At 37.7% G+C, this 17,508-nt stretch overlaps 1 protein-coding gene across 1 annotated transcript; it reads right to left on the bottom strand.

Moving 5' to 3' along the window:
- Window positions 1-9,405: 9,405 nt before the first annotated feature.
- Window positions 9,406-15,082, bottom strand: COX7A2 (cytochrome c oxidase subunit 7A2). The gene is made up of 4 exons (XM_016207374.2): window positions 14,998-15,082; window positions 13,666-13,755; window positions 11,342-11,426; window positions 9,406-9,607 (listed from the first exon to the last, which is right to left on the bottom strand). The coding sequence occupies exons 1-4, from the start codon at window positions 15,013-15,015 to the stop codon at window positions 9,549-9,551; spliced, it is 252 nt and encodes an 83-aa protein (XP_016062860.1). The 5' UTR covers window positions 15,016-15,082; the 3' UTR covers window positions 9,406-9,548.
- Between the last annotated feature and the right edge of the window lie 2,426 nt (window positions 15,083-17,508).

Genomic DNA, 17,508 nt, shown 5'->3' on the forward strand with positions numbered 1-17,508 from the left:
GATAGATTGGTAGGGACATGAAAGATGATGCTTCAGTACTAACGACAGATAGGCATGTTACACTTGCTGAACCACGTGGTCATTATGAATAGTCTTTCCCTCAGCCAGGTGTTATCACCTGTACCTGGAGCAGTGTTATAGGAATTCAGAGACAGTAACTTCTGAGTGGCAACAGCCTGATATTTTTAAATTTAGCTTTACTGAAATATGATTTAATTTTATGGTAAAAGACGAATAGGAAGTTTTCCTTTTTCTCCCTATCTAATACTGCCCCCTAGTGGTGTCGTGGCTGCTTTACAGCACCTCTCAGATCCTCAAGGGGGTACAGAAAAAGAAATGAAAACACTCCATCAACAAATTGTTACCGAATCTGAATTGACTTGTGAACATTCATTTCAAGTTGAGCCGTTTTAAGTGAAGCCTTTATTTCCCTTGTTTTTCCCTTCCAGGAGAACAATGACCTACCATAAAACCATCCTGTCCTGTGGGTCCTAGCCTTTTATCACCAGGTGTGCTGAGAAAAGGCAACGACCTCTGAAAAACACAGGAAGGGCCAATTCCTGTCCCCAGGCTGCTATCAAGAGCAGCCTCTTTGCAGAGATGGAAAGGGAAGAAGAAGGTCAGTTTCCTGAATTTGAATCTGATTGAAACATGGTGCTAAAAACCTTGAAATCCTGATGCATATATCAAATGCCAAAAATCCTTGTTATGCAAAAAGTGGAGCTGTTTTTCAAGAGGTGACTACTTAGGTACTCTTTTGGGGACAAATTGTTATCTTGTTCTGGGAAGATCCTCACAATAGGCCAAGTAACTATTCAAGGACAAAGCTGAGGCTCTAGAACAGTGATTGTCAACCCGTATGCCAGGGCACACTGCTGTGCCACAAGAATTTTTGAAACATGCAATACCTGACTACTCAGTCAGGGGCACTGACCTCTTTTCCCTTAGATTGTCATATAAAAAAACGACACAACAATAGCCATCCAGGGTGAATTAAAATTATACCTATCTTTTTGTCAGGTCAGCAAACGGCATATTTTTTTGGTGTGCTGCAGAATTTTTATTAGTTTGCGTGTGCCATGAGCTGAAAAAGGTTGAAAATCACTGCTCTAGAGCCATGTGAAATGTTGAAAATGCAGCAGAGTTAAAGCTTTGAATACTTTTTGTTCCATCAACAAATCAAAAATGTCGATTATTTTCTATGTATGGGTTGGGACATTGTGCCTAAAACTGGTTGGTTCTTCTGTGGCACATGAGGTTCTTACTGGAGACGAGCTAACAGAAGCCCAAAGCAGAAACATCCTTCTTCACCAAAAATTTAGCAAGACGCTTAGAAAACTGCTGTCTCAAGGCCTTGCTGAGGGAGCATGGCTCAGGATATAACTCACTGAGGGCAGGGATTTTGTCTGTTTATGAATGTACATACACTTCAGGGCCAAGAACCTTGCCAGGTTCATAGTAAGCATTTCAATGTTTGTTAAATGAATACATAAAGAGTGCTCCCCTTTTCCTCGTATACCAATTCTGCCCTGGGACACGGGGAGGTAGGTTTGGATCTTGGGCGGAGCAGTGCCTGGCTGAGTTGATTTCTCTTGGTGTTGGTGAAGCAGTCTGACAAGAAGGGAAGAAGAGAGGAATATGGAAAATCATGTTCCTGGGCATATGTGATATGCCAATGACACAAAAATGAATTAGGACATCTTGAAGGATAGCAGTGCAGTTAGGAGCTTAGAATCACGGTCATTTGGACATTCATGTAAATGTGACCTTGACAGCTCCCAGGTTGGTGTGACCTTCAGCATAACTAGTACAACACAGCACTGAACACTGCATGTCTCCTGAGCAGCTCTTAGCTGTTCTACCATTCTCATATTCTCACATGTGGAGGTTGGGTTCACTGCTTGAAGAAAAATGCTTCCAACTCAAATTATAACGTCTAGTCCTAGATCGTCTCCATCATCAATTTTTATTTTTCCTCTTATTATTGAAAGTAGAAATCTAAGTATAACGCATCAGGTTGTATTTACAAATTTACCCATTCTTCCTTAATTCTGCTCTTTGTGGCAGATATTCCGTTCCTCATACAAAACATAACTTAGAAGACATTATTGTTAATACATCCTTATTAGCACCTCCTGCCATCTTTACTCTCACTCAAGAGGACAATTCACTTCCCCTAATGTTTTAAAATCTTGCTTAGTCTAGTATAACATCCTCCTCATAAGCCATTTTATCTCCACTCTGGTCCATCTTAAATGCAACTGCCTAAATCTTCGAATTTCTCCAATCATGTCTCCCCCTGCCCTCAATAACACCCCATCAAAAAAATCAAGAAATGCTGCAATGGATCTTCAGATACCAAAACATGAATTTCAGACACCTTATATTTCAGAATTTCTATTTCTCCTGCCACTAAAACCTTGAACAAGATATTCTGCAATTAACTCATTTCTCTCACCTACCAAGATATTTTCTATATATTTTATTCTTGGGGAAAAAAAGTATTCTATATGTATGTTTAACACTTACCCTTGATTGAACACATTGAGTGCATACAGTATAAGTGTATAGACTTATACTACTAGATCTTTATAATACTATGCATGTATTTAACATGTGAAAACTTTTCAGAGCATTAGCTCCTTATAGAAGCCATATGTTGGCAAGGAGTAATGGTACCTTTCAGTTAATGGATCCTAGGCCAGTCAAAACCCTTTCTTGAAATTTTAAAATGTGGGACCAAAAATAACTTTCATTTTCTTTCAGGTGTGTTCCCCTTAAAATGCATAGGTTGAAGCCCTATCCCTCAAAGTGAGTGTATTTGGAGATAGGGTCTTTATGGAGGTAATTATGGTTAAATGAGGTCTTAAGAGTTGGGCCTTAATCCAATAAGATCTGTGTCCTTTTAAGAGGAAAACACAGCAGAGTTCACTCGCTCTGGTGTCACAGAAGCAGCCTATGTGAGGACACAGCAAGAAGCCAGGAAGAGGGCTCCACCAGGAACTGAATTGGCTAACACCACCTTTACCTAGGACTCCTACCCTCCAGAACTTTCTCAGCATGCTTAATAATCAGCCATAATAAACTACCAGTTAAAAAGCTTGATTTGGAAACCAATTATCACAAATTTATTACTTAAGCTAGGCTGCTGCCACTTTGGGAAATCAGCATAAAATATCTTTAAAGACTTGAAAAATAAATTGATATTCAAAACTGCTTCTTGAGAAATGTATCTTTTTATTTTGTTTGCTTTTCTATCTTTCAATCCTGTGAAGGGATTCTGTTAATTGCCCTTTGTCTAGACTTTTATTGATAAATATCAACAGAGGTAATCAAAAAAAGAGACTCCTAGCTCCTCATGCATGACAGGAATTTATGGTCTATTTCTTCTTACTATGTTCCAACTAACGTGAAAGAAATCTTTTTAAAAAATCATTATGATAGCATTAGGATAAAATCAAGGTGGAAAAATGACCAACCTGTAAAGATGTATTTTTTTTACTGAAACAGTCAAAATGGTTAATCACATACTGATTTCCCAAAGCAGATACTGTCTTAAGAAAAAGCACTATGGGTAAAGCATCCAATGTTAATGGCCATGCATGTTTCAGCTAAGTGCATTAATTGAGGCAAAATGGCCTGGAAACAGATGTAGCAAGTCAAACGAGGACATCAGCCTTTAATCATCAGGATAATGCCAAGAGCGCATTTTTTTAAGCAACTCCCCAGAGGGAAGATAATGGCCTTCAAGAGGTCAATAAGGGAGGTCACACAATCTCGGAATTCAAGGAAACCACACACACACTCTATTCTAGTACTAAGGCTTCAAAATCTAGTATTATGAGTTCCTCTTCCTCCAGCAGATTTCACCTATGCTTTGAAATCACCATTTCATTAGACAGCTCTCTAGTTTCCAATCAATCAAATTGTAAATACTTAATCATTTTCCCCCTTCTGGGGTATTATACTAGGATTAAACTTTACAATTTGTCTTGGGTTTTGACTGGTTTTCCTCATTAATGAGACCTTCAAAATGTATCCTTGACTTTAAAAAGTTGCTTTAAAGAAAAAAAAAAGGTCAGTATCAGCTGTAAAACTATCATTTCAATAGAGATGGGCTACCAAACAGATACATGGCAGCTTCATGGGAATCAAAGAAGAGAGAGAATAAAAAATTGCCAGTCATTAAGATGGGGATTTACCAAACTTAACCAATTAACAACAGTATTCAAACAGAATCAAGTCTGTAAGGGAATCAACCAGTAAAGTTGTCCTAAATACTTTTCTTTCTTCTTTCCTCATCTAGGAAGTAACATGGTACATAGATTTTTTAAAAGTGGGTTTCAAAATAAGACAACTTGATTTGAAATCTAGTTCAAAATAATTGCTGTCTGATTTCTCACTAACTATATTTCCTCAGCTTCTGGTTCTTGATAATAGTGGTAACTGGCTGGGACAGAATGTCCACATTAGTTTATGTTTAAACTTCTTGTTAAATCAATACTATGGTTACCAGATGTGATGAATAATATGAAACCAGAAAAGATGGATTCTAGACCCTGTGTGTAGGAACATGGCCATTTGTTATGCTAGTCTCTGGGGAAGAGATTATAATTGCTGTTTTCTTTCTCCAGCTCCCTATGTTCTAACAACGCTGGTCTTTCTGTAATTCAACCATGCAAAGCAATTTCCCTTTCCCTGAAATGCTTTTCTCCAGACTTATAGCACAGCTGGCTTCTTTTCTTCTGGTCTTAGTTCAAATGTCCCTTCTTTTGAGGCCTTTTCCAGCTTCCACTCCACCATTTCTCCTGGTATCACACACTGTCGATTCCTGCATAGCAGTTCCCACTGTAGACCTTTATCATGCTTATAAATCAGTCTGTCTCTACTGACCAGAAAGTAAGCTCCATGGAGTGTGTGGGTCAAGTTCACAGTTGTGTTCTCAGAGCCTACAACTGTGCCTCACACAGAGTAGGCTTTCAATAAGTAATTGTTGGATGGATGGCTGAGAAACGGCAAAGTCTAGGTGGCTGATAAAGATCCTCCTGTTCATAATCGGACTTTTCATGCCCACCATGACTAACACCTGTTCTTAGCCGCCACCATTTCTCACCTGGATTGCTGCCGTAGGCTTCTTAGCAGGTCCTCCTGCTTCTCCCCTGGGTCCCCTATGGTCTATTTCAACACAACTGCCAACCTAATCCTATATAAAACATGTCTCTCTTCTGTGAGAAACCCTTAAATGGGCTCCCTGTATCACTCAAAGTAAAAGCCAAAGTCCTCACGAATAGCCTACAAAGTCCTACTTGGTGTGGTCCCTCCTTACCTCTGACATCTCCCTTGCTCAGTCAGCAATAACCACTCTTGCCTTCCTGTTCCTTGAACATGCCAGGCACCTTAAGGTATTTGCTCTAAGCTGTTCCCTCTTCCTATGCCTTTCCCCCTTTTATCTGACTGACTAGCTCCCTTGCCTAGTCTATTTAAATCTGACCTTCCTATTGAAGCCTATACTCACACCTTAGTCACTATTGCATTGCAACCAATCATACCCCACTCCCATGCCAGCTCTACCCCTTGGTCTTTGTCCCCATAGGTCATATACCTTCTAACATACTGTACAATTTATTTTTACATTCTCTTAACTGTCTTCCCTGCCACCCTTCACTCTAATGTAAACTCTGAGGGCACACTTTGTTCACCAAGGATTCCCAGGCACCTACAATAGTGTCTGGCACACAGTAGGCATTCAATATCTATTAACTCGAATTAGTAAGCTTGATGTATATATAAAAGTGCTGGGTAGTGGATAACAAGATGTTGCTCTCCACATGAATCCAAGGCCCAGGAAGAGGGAGTCCCCAAGCTAGGAGCCTGTGAAATTGCCAGCTTTGGGGAACTTGTGCACAACTATATCAAATAGCAGGAAGAGTTCTGCAAACCTAAAGCCATCTGGCTACAGCAGCATTATAATTCTTGTTTTTATCATTGTGTACTCTCTGTATCTATTTGCATTTGTGTTCCCCAAGTAAGTCTTTTTGAAACAGTCTTGCTATGAGAAACCAGTAACGGCTACCATTTATTAAGCACCTATTGTTTAGGGCAGCAATTTTCAACCTTTTTCATTTCATGACACACATAATTACTGAAATTCTGTGGCACACCAAGAAATGTAGTTTTTGCTGATTTGACCAAAAATAAAGTATAATTTGATTCATTCACACTGAATGTGTTGGCTGTTGTCCTTTTGACAATCTAAGGGAAAAGAGGTTAGTGTTCCTGACTAGTCAGGTATTGCATGTTTTTAAATCTTGCGGCACACGGGTTGAAAATCACTGGTTTAGGGTAAATGATGAGTTGTGGTTTTATTAGATGGTATGACAGGAGGGAAACTCAGGAAATCCTGCTTTGGTTGGTTTCTGGCTGAAAAACCTACCTGAACTAACAAGAAAAAAGGCAAAATTACTGGCCATCTGTCTGGCCAGGGGTGGCTCAGTGGTTGAGCATCAACCTAGGATCCAGATCGCAATTCAATTCCCAGTCGGGGCACATGTCCTGGTTGCGGGCTCGATCCCGTCAGGGACGTGCAGGAGGAGGCAACTCTCTCATTATTGATGTTTCTATCTCTCTCTCCCTCTCTCCTTTCCTCTCTCTGAAATCAATAAAGACGTATTTTTTAAATTGTTGGCCATCACAATGCAACAAAGCCTAAGAACAGGCATGGATGTGGGCATCAGAAATAAGTACAGCTAGGAACTGAAATGCTTCTAGGTCCTGTCCCCTCAGTGTTGACTTCATTCTTTTAAAAAACAATGGGGGAAAGGCTGTTAGTTGCCAACTAAATACCCAATTTCCCCTTCTCATTAAATAGATCTCCACTTTTGTCTGGCAATATGCCCAGCTAAAACATTTCTTGGCCTCTCTGAGTCCAGGCATTATCATGTAATAAAGTTCCGGCTAAAGAGATACAAGCTAAAGTCTTTGTGTGGGGCTTCTGAAGCTCCTTAAAGAGCTTATTTAGCATGTGCTCTTTCGCCAATCCTTCCTGCAGGGAGGGAAACAAAACAGATGGAGTACAGCAGCCATCTTACAAGAATGAAAGCCATACCCTAAGGATAGCAGAGCTAAAAGACAGAAGTCACCTAGGACATGGATGAAAGTGTGAAACTGCCCTAGCTGGTCATTGATGAGAGCACTGAGTTTGGATCTCAAACATAAAGTGGGAGAGATAAATGTTAAATAGGTAGGTAGACTGCAAATTATGCAGAGATCAATGTGAAACTGAATAATGGAACTGGAGGTATAGTGATCACTCTTTTAAGAAGCTTGACTACAGGGGATGCAAGTCTGCAGGGTAGTCATATTTGCACACACTGCTATTAACGCTGAAATTTTGTGCTGCCATTTATTTGTAGCTTTAGGTAAACTGCATGCCCTTTTCATCCATAAATACCGTTTAATTTCATCTATAAGAGCTACAGAATACAAATGTAACTTTGTGCATAGTACTATTTCTTTTAATTAATTGATTCTTTCAGAGAGAAAGAGGAGAGAGGCAGAGAGGAAGGGAGGGAGAGAGAAACATGGATTTTTTGCTGTTCCACTTATTTATGGATTCACTGGTTGATTCTTGTATGTGCCCTGACCTAGGCTTGAACCCACAACCTGGTGGATCAGGACAATGCTCTAACCAACTGAGCTACCCGGCCAGGACCTGCACAGTACTAATTTTAAGAAAAGTTCACTTAAATATATCTCCCTCCCATAGTGTTTATATCAGTGGGATAACATCATCATGAAATTTCTTCTATTTAATAACACACTATTCTCAAAAGCATAATGTGTGGTTAGATAAAAAGATTGGAATGAAGGTAGTTTTGTTTCCTGAAGGCCACACTTTCAATACAATATTTCTCATGGGCTTTTGGTCAGTCTTTGAAATCTATGAGTAACAGTAACTACTAAACGCTAAGCAGACATTTTCACAGGATAGTATTCAGCTATCGCTATCCCTCTCCCACGATCCTGCCCCACACCCACCTTCCCATCTCCACTCCTACTTACAATGCAGAATTTTAGGGTAAAAGGCAAATATTCAATCTTAGCAAGACATTTTTAAGCATCTTAGGCATTTAATCTACTTGTACTTTATCCAAGGTTGCCATGTTAACATAGCCCAAACAACATTTTGGTATAAAAGTTTTATAAATTGCCTTAGTTTACACCAGAAATAGTAAAGGGTCTCTCATAATATCAAGACATGAAGTGTGTAGAGGATATCAAACTGTTTTTCCTTTCTACTTTACAACAGTATCTCTCACGTCATAAAAACAATTCAATCATGTTTATAAAATTCCTTATAAGATGCCAATAAATATAACTTGTTTTAAAATATTATCAATGGTTTTTAGCTCTGAATCACTGAATTGAACTAGATTCCAAACCATCTTAAGAACTTTCTCAGCATCTAGAAATGTCTAATGATATTTATTCCACTCCCTTCAAAAGCAGTGTTCTCTGCTGATGTCAGAAGTAAGACCGTCAGAGTTCAACAGATTCATATACTCAGTGGCCAGTTTTATAATATGGCTACCAAGAACCTTTCCCAACCTTGAAGATTCAAAGCTGAAAAACCTTTCCTTAGGTACCTTTTGAAATAGATTTGTACCCTAAGCCTCAATGTTTTAATAAGAATAAGGCTTAGTTTAGCTATTTCAGATTTGACTCAATTTCTCTAAATATACAACTTTTATCAATTTTATCCAGACATTGCAGTTTATTATAAAACCCTCACTTACAGATTTCCCCTAGATGTGATGCATCTAGACTCTAATCTTTATATAGTGTTACAAATGTACACCTTGCATCATGACAGAGTCTAACTCCTTTAGGTTCCCCGAGAAGATAACTTTTAGAAATGAATTAAGTAAGGAAAATTACACTTTATGTTATGGATTAAAGAAACACAGCAGAAACCCATTCTGAGTGTGAAAAAATATAATACTGAATTAGTTTACAGCTACTCTACTAAAACCTAATTCTAAACTGTAGATTACATCCAATATTTAAGTATATGCTCACATAGCTAAGAAAGAGGAAATAAGAAACTTGAACCCCATGAGCCAAAAACAGTCTGCTTCCTCTAACCTCAGGTTTTAGCATATCCCAGTATGTAATGCATTGAGGGTGGGACTTACAAGTGTCAAGCTCAATTAAAGCTGAAGACAAGCCACTGTGTAATTTTGAGCTGCTAAAAATAAAATTTCACTTAAAAAAAAATCACAATGGTACTTTATACCACCGTAATGAAAGAATAATTTTTTGCTCCTTACCTAAAATTTGTAAGACTGACCAAAAGCTGAAAATTATTGGTATATGTATACTACAGTTTGATAAAATAAGACAAAACATGGTAAAGACTGCTTTATTGGTGGCAGTTAGTACAAGTCAATAAATATTGATCCCCAAAGAAGAACTGTTATTTATCAGCTTACTGGTCCATAGAGATCTGAATGAACTGAACCAACTGATTGTTGGGAGGATAACTGAAGTCAACCCTGCTTCTTGGGAAGTGAAGCCATAGCCAGCTGATATATGGCATATGCTGTTCCTAAAAAATAAAAAGAACCAAAAGAAGAATTTAGAAGAAATTCTAAGATTTAAATGTATAAATCTAATATTCCAACTAAAAGTTGTAAGATAAAGGCAAGGCTGGCAATAAGATTACTTTTATGGGAACAGAAAAAAGTATGTTGATAGGCGCTGGCAAATTTTAAATTATATATATTTATTCTAGTTTCAATAATACTTAACTTCTATACAAAGTGTTAGATGCAGCACAATAATGTACTTTCCAACTTAATATGTAAAAATATTTTAAATAAGATTAAGAACATATATGAAGATTATTTCCATACTTACCCAAGATTGCCTGAGAAATGCCAATAAAGAGGTAAAAGCACACTAGCCTTCCCTAAAGTGTATTATCAATGTAAAACCAAGGAACTATAGTATATAATTTTAAAATAATCAAATTTAATGTAAGAATAGCTAATAACTAGAAATCTATTTTTAAAACTAATTACCAAAATACATAAGAAATAGTCACATTGGACAAAAAGAACATAGGACTTTATCTTAAGAAAGCCCAGTGTCACTATCTGGTGGTTGTGTTCATCCTTAAACGTCCCTTCACTGTATTCAACTCACTCCAAACAAGGCACCTTGGCAAGAGCAGAGAGGCTTTGTAATTAGAGCTCAAATCCCAGCTTTTCCATACAGAAGCAATAAATATTATCTTGGGTAATTAACATAATTTCTTCATGTTAAAATAGGACATATTATAGACTTAATACAAGGGTTATGGAAATCCATGTATGTGGCACTTTCCTATCAACAGATAATCACACAGTAATCGCTCTAATATTGTTTTCCTTCCTACCCCAGAGAGCAATCATTCAAATTCCTAACTCTGATTCTAGTATACCAATTTGTGTATTCCACTGCTAATGCTGAATAATGGACCTACCCAATCCACACAAAAAAATGTCAAAGTACTCTGCCTATAGTAATAAGTACTGGTCTATACAGGTTTTGTCATAAATTGTGTACAGGATTGAGATGTAAAATGTTTTTATTGTGCATCACAGGCAAAATGTTTAAAAGTCCATTAGAAGAAAGAGGGCAGAGTGGATGTCTTTGATTCATCCAAAGGCCTACAGGGCCACCAGTGGCATAATGGAAAGTCACCTCTATCAAAAGATAATCGTCAAACTTTATTGTTATATTTTTTAGACATTAAAGTGCTCTTATACAATATGTGCCAATCATCCTCTTGAATCCTTATATGCAAAGCAATAAGATCTCAGGCTCTGGAGACAGACTGCCTGTGTTAAAATAACGACATGACACAATGCTATACAGTGGTACCTCAGTTTTCAAATGTAATCTGTTCCAGAAGACTGTAGAAGTTCTGAAAAGTTTGAAAACCGAGGGGTCAACAGCCAACAGCTAGGCCTCAGGACCTTGCACTCAGCAGAAGCTGTGTGGCATGTTCGACTTCCTAGGCATGTTTGAAAAATGAAGCATTTACTTTCAGGTTTACAGTGTTCGTAAACCGAAATGATCGTCAATGGAGAAGTTCGAAAATGGAGGTACCACTATATACAGATGATGTATTACAGAATTGTAAACTTGAAACATATGATCTTATTAATGAATGTCACCCCTATAACTTAATAATAATAAAATAATATTTCAAAAATACTGGCATAGTAAAAGCAATGAAATTGTTAATTACGCTTACTATTATTTTTCTATAAACCAAGCATTCCAAATGTCTTACCACCAACTGTAAGAATCATGGTAGCTCTATACAGGAGGGCATCAGCTACCCCACCCTTTAGATGCACTGGAATTCCATTGTCCTCCTAGGTTAAAATAATAATAATAAATAATACATGTGTTACTTGTTTCCAACTAAGTTCAAAAGACTCATTCATATAAAATTAAGTGGCTCCTGCCCTGGCTGGTGTTCTTAGTGGTTAGAGTGTCGAAAAACATTTTGAATTTCAAAATTAAAAAGAACTACAATTTTCCTGATTCTCTATTACTACTAATACTTTTAAAATAAAAACTTCTAAAGTCAACATTCTTTCTTTTAAAGTTAATGTGACCTCCAATAAAGATGTTCTTTACATGGAATATATAAAATATAAATGTTAATGCTATGAAAATATATTGAGTTCATCAATTTAATTTAAAATATCAGTAATCATCACATTTTAGATTCAGTGAAAGAGATGATTTTTTATTCTTTAAAAAAAAGAGGAAAGGGGGGTTTGGGTTTATAACCCTAAATCATAGCCTTAGCTCCTAGTTCAGCACCTGGCACAGGGTAGATATTTAATACATCTGTTAAATATAACTATTCTATTTTTATATAGTATAGATGATCCAACTTTTTATCACTTCAAATTTTTTTTGCAAAAAAAGAGATCACAATAAACCAAAAAACTCACCGACAATTTAACTACTTATAGAGGTAAACTACTCTATCCCACTGAGTCTGTCCCTCATGAGAAAACCACAATTAACAGCATGGTACATACCCTTAAAGATTTTTTACTGCTTATACTGTCATTATCTTCTAATTTATATACCTATGTGCTTAAAATACAAAATGAGGTTATGCTATATAATGATCTACCACATATTATTTTTTGCTCACATTATCTTAAAAAGCATTTTCTTTCAGTCCATTTAAACCTACCTTGTTTCCTCTTAATGGCTACTAGCTAGCATTCCACTGTGCAAAAATATAATAATAGAGTTAGCCAGTACTCTATTTACGGGTATTTAGGTTATTGGGGTTTTCTGATATTAAAATCCCATAATAAACAGCCTTTTTCCTATTTTTAAATACTACTTTTTAAATACTATTAAATACTTTCCTATTTTTAAATACTATTTTTATGCTACTATTTTTGTAGGAACAATTCTTACAAATGGGAGTCCTAGATGATAGGGTACGTAATTTGTTCTCAATAATACTTTCAAATACCCTCTAAAATTTTTGTATCAACTATACTACTACCTAGCATGTATCAAAATACGGTGTATGAATGTACCTATCTCCCATACCTAGCTAACATAACCTATTTTAAATCTTTCTAAAATGTTGACAATTGTAGGAGGGGAAATTAGTAGCTTGTAATTTAATTTGCATTTCTAATTGACTTGTAGAAATTCTTTGTATATGAAGGACATTAACCTTTGTTATATTTTTTAAATTTGTTCTCAATTTGTTACTTGTCTTTTGTAACCATAAGTGCATTTTAAGTTTTTATGTCACCAAACCTTGCAGGTTTTCTCCTTTAAAGCTTTCTTAGAAAGCCTTCTCACTCCTACAATTGTAAGAAATATTCTCCTCTGGTGATTATAGTAGTGAATAATACTGTATTGTATACTTGAAATTTACTAAGACAATATTTCTTAATTGCTTACACATCCACACAAGAAAATAACTACATGAAGTAATGGATGTGTTAATTAACTTGACTGTGGTAATCATAACAGATACAATAAACATCAGATTGTACACCTTAAAAAAATTAGGTACAACCTAAACATATACAATTTTTGTCCACATATCTCAACAAAATTGGTGAGAAAAAGAAGTATCTCCTGTGTTTTCTTCTAATTTAAGAGGCATTTATATTTGCAATTTACCTTTTAATATACAATATAAAAGGGATGTAACTCTACTTTCTTTAAAATAATCAATTTTTCCAATACCAACTAATTGTACCCTTTTCCACTGATATAAAATAGCACCTTTAATATGTATTAAGTTTATCATATATGTACTTTTTTGTTGTTTCTGGCCCCTTTCTATGGTCTATTTGCCTATTCCTGTGCAACTACCCCGCAGAGTGTCACCCAATGTAACTCCTCCAAAGAAAGTGTCCCTGACCTATATATACCCTTTTCCTCTCATTTCTTCTGCTTCCTCAAGGGCATCCTGGATACAGCAAATGCTCTGTTAACTCTCAATAGACAGTTTCTTATTATTCTTTTGCTAATACAACAGGATCACTAATAATCAGATATCTCCAGATTTGCTCCCTATATTATTATAAGTAACAATCTCATAAAATATTTCGATACCTGAAACAGCTTTTGTTTCTCTGGAACTTTATTTTCAAACTGCCTGCGTGAAGCAGTACTTATGGTCCTCTGCGCAATCTGACGAAGAGCCTGAAATGGAAAATCCACACATATTAAACAGACTGAGGGCTTACAAAAACCTTCAAAACCAACCATGTCTTTACAACTATAGAAGGAGGAAAGTGAGGGTTAAAATATACCCAATTTGTCAGTAACAAAGTTTTAAACCAACATCCAGGTTTTCCAATTTGTTGTTCATCCTCTGCCCTTTTTATTATATTCTGCAGTCTCCAAAGACCACATTCCAGAAGCAATTCATGCTGACTCTCAGCAGAAACACAACGAAAAAAACAAAACCACGACCTTTACCTGAATTGAAACAGTACCATTATAGAATCCTTGAAGAAAACATAGATATATATATATACAAAAATAAAAAATGGTTACAAAATACATTAAGCTCCAATGTTTTCATTTAATACTCTACCATATTAAAAATCTATTACCTGATAACCTATTACAAGATAAACTAGCATAATTCCTACTTAGTTAAAATGCTTCTCTCATTACATTTCTCCTAAAAAGATTTTAATAAGGTATCTTTTTAGAAATATATATCCGTTACACGCTCAGTTGAACTAAATAATTAATGAAACAAATACTCCATTTTCTAAAATACATTACGAAACTAGGTAAAACCTTGCTGAAGTATCACAAAAGGAAGTGATCACTGCTTTTTCTTTTCGAAAATTTGGGGAAATATTTCACATGCCCAAAGTCGGTGGAGGGGTGAAGGGCACTGCAGAACCTTCTGAAGGAAGCAACACTACACTTCCGCCGTGACTGCTCCTAAAAGTCCCATCCAAAACTGAACTGCTTGCTTTTTAAGCTGCCTTCTGATGCTCACAAAGCTAATAACCACTGAAACGTAAACCCTTTCAGTGTCAGAGGCACATCTTTGAAGCTTCCGGGTATCAGAAACTTCCCACCAGGACCTTGGTTTTACTCGCATCAGAGCTACTGAACTCGTCAATGGCCCTCAAGAGTTAGGGTGCCAAGGGGCAAAAACCAAGGCTTGTCCAACCGACAACCTTCTGGTCACTTCCCCAGCCTCTCCGCTCCCTACACCAAGCGCAGCCTGGGGCCAGGGAAAAGGGAAAGCAACCTCGGGAGGAAAGGGCACGGGGCAAGGTGACTTAAGCAGCCGCCCTCCCCTCCCCCCGTCTCCCCCCTCCCCCTTCAGAACCGGCTTTTTGGTGGGTCACGGTCCCCGAGCCTCCTCTCCTAACCCTCCTGCCCCTCATCTCGACTGCAAGCCGAGAAGCTCCTCACCAGCAGATTTCGCAGCATGTTGGCTCAGTTAGTGCTCACCAACCACAACGAAACACCGGGAACTAGTAACGTCACACCGGAACCGGAACTACCTTCTGCACCTGCGCAAACGTCTAGGGCCCGCAATAGTTCCGGACCGGGGGGGGGGGGGGCGGGGGGAGGCTCGCGCTCCCAACCATAGAGAGCGAATGAAAAGCGAGAGCGGCGGTACTGCCCTGGCCGCTCTAGCCAGTAGGCAGTTTCGGCCCCTGATCTCGCTCCCGACAGATCGGACGCCGTCCCGGCAGCCGGCGCCGGGGGCCGAGGCTGGGGAAAAGCGGCGGGCTTTTGAGACCAGAGACGTGGGGAGTGACGTGTTACTCTGTTAGCTAGCTTAGATAAAATGAATGAGACCACACTATCCTAGAAAAGTAGTGTGTTTTGAAAGAGGAGGCAGTTTACAGGCTGAAAGAACACGGGGTTTTCCGAACTGGAAGCTGTTAAACTGGATGACATTAAAATTCAAAAGGATTAACTCCTCTTACGCGGTACAGTTTTCTCCATCGAAGAAACTGCTGTGAGTGCGTTATTGTTCCTTGTGCTGAGGACATGCTGTGCAGACTTGCATCGGGATACCAATTTTTGTCTTACCTCTGGATGCTGCAGATGTCCCCACGCAAAAAATTCTTCTAGTGTCCCGAAATTGTGGGAGCCGCGCTCTCATTTCTCTGCCTGGGAAAACGCTGAAAAGAGGGGTACTTTTTAAAATTGGGGACAAGGAATGGGATGGCAAATCTGAACTCTTAAAAATCTTGCTGTCTCAGTCCCAGCAGGGCACTTTCCATAACTGGAGTTGTTGGTCACAGAAATTATTGTACAGATGGGCTGTGTCCTGCCTCTCTAATCCTACAAATGTCTTTATTCTCTGTGCCCACTCCCAAGTGTGTATGAATGCTTTATACTACAATGAAGATATTTTCATCTTTTTACAAAGTATTCTAATTAATCCAGTGTCATTTCAAGTAAGCTGATGATATATGCGTTCAGCACAGGTGAAATGTGTAGACAAAATTTCATACTAAAATTATTCCTTTTAATCTTTAGTGTTATACCCACCAAGTTACCTGTCCCCAGTTCAAGTTCTCTTCCTCACCAAGATTTATAAATAACCCAATTCATCTCTTCCCTGGATTAGGACTGAAAGCACCAGGTTTATTCCCCCATCTGCATTACATACTGTAAGTAAATCCTTGAGGACAGTTAGTTACCAGGTGCCATTAGCTGGAGCATACAGGTATTTTAAAAGTGGATTGTCTATAACTTGAACCTGTAAAAGTTGTATGTGCTTTCTTATGTTTTTTTCATTCAGTGAAACACTGTAAACTTATCAGATTTTGTGAAATTTTCACCAATCCCCATGACTGCTTAAAGGGTGTAAATTGCTTAATCAACACAAAATTGATATATATTGAGTGACAGATCTGGGACACTTTATGGCTCTGTCCAAAAATAACTAAAAACTCACATAAAATAGCTCCTAAATTCAATGCAGATCCTCATTTGCATGTCAGAGTATAGCATCATTTCCCCCTCCATTGGTTCATTCCACCAGCATATAAACACATTCCCACATTAAACAAACCTCCTTGATTTCAGTTACCATCCCATTTTTTGTATTCAAAATAAAACATAGACTTCTATTTTTATTTATTTTTTTTTTTACTGCTCGTTAGGATCACCAATGGCTTCTATGTTGCCAAATAAACTGTCAATCTCAATTTTCGTCTTTACTATCTATAAGTGATATTTAACATACTAGATCACTCCCTCAAAGTGTATTTCCAATTTTTTATTTGAAAATAAGCCATAAATGCAATACCCTATAACATGTATATATATACTGCAGTTTGAAATATTGTCTTAAGGAGGCTTCCATATACACTTTGAATCATTTTATTTCAGTAGCTGCTACTTCCAGTTTCCTCATCCTCTCAATCTCTAAATTTGAGAATACCAAGTATTTTTATTTACATTTGTACCTTTTGTGGTTCCATCCAATGCCATGAAACACCATGTGTGCGCCAACAACTCTTCACCCTGACATCTCCACTTAGATGTCTGATGGGCGTCTCAAACTTACAACCAAAATGGAATTCTTTACACTCATTTCCAAGTGTTCTCTGCAATTTTCATTTCAAGCCTCAGAATGTTAGCTGCACCTTCAAAATACCTGAATCTGACTTCTCATCTCCACCGCTACTACTCACCGAGCCAAGGCATCATCTCTTGCCTGCACTACTGCAAAAGCTTTTTTTAATGAGTATCCCTACTTCTGCTCTTACACTGTTTATCTTCCACATAGCAGTGATCCTTTTAAGAACTGATAAGCATTCCCTAATGCCTTTTCTCAAAACTCAGTCCACCTACAGCTGTTGATCTGCCAGCTATTTACTACTTATTTAAGCTTTTTATCATGAACAGAAAAAATAATTCACTGGGTGGCATTTTTTAGTTGCACTGTGCAAGTGAAGC

This window comes from Miniopterus natalensis, chromosome 5 (assembly GCF_054644295.1).
Source record: "Miniopterus natalensis isolate mMinNat1 chromosome 5, mMinNat1.hap1, whole genome shotgun sequence".
NCBI lineage: Eukaryota > Metazoa > Chordata > Mammalia > Chiroptera > Miniopteridae > Miniopterus > Miniopterus natalensis.

Coding starts and splice junctions, on each gene's coding strand:
- COX7A2 (XM_016207374.2), bottom strand. Junction 11,427..13,665: donor AGAAACAAAAGCTGTTTCAG/GTATCGAAATAT, acceptor ATTTTAACCTAG/GAGGACAATGGAATTCCAGT. Junction 9,608..11,341: donor CATGATTCTTACAGTTGGTG/GTAAGACATTTG, acceptor TTTATTTTTTAG/GAACAGCATATGCCATATAT.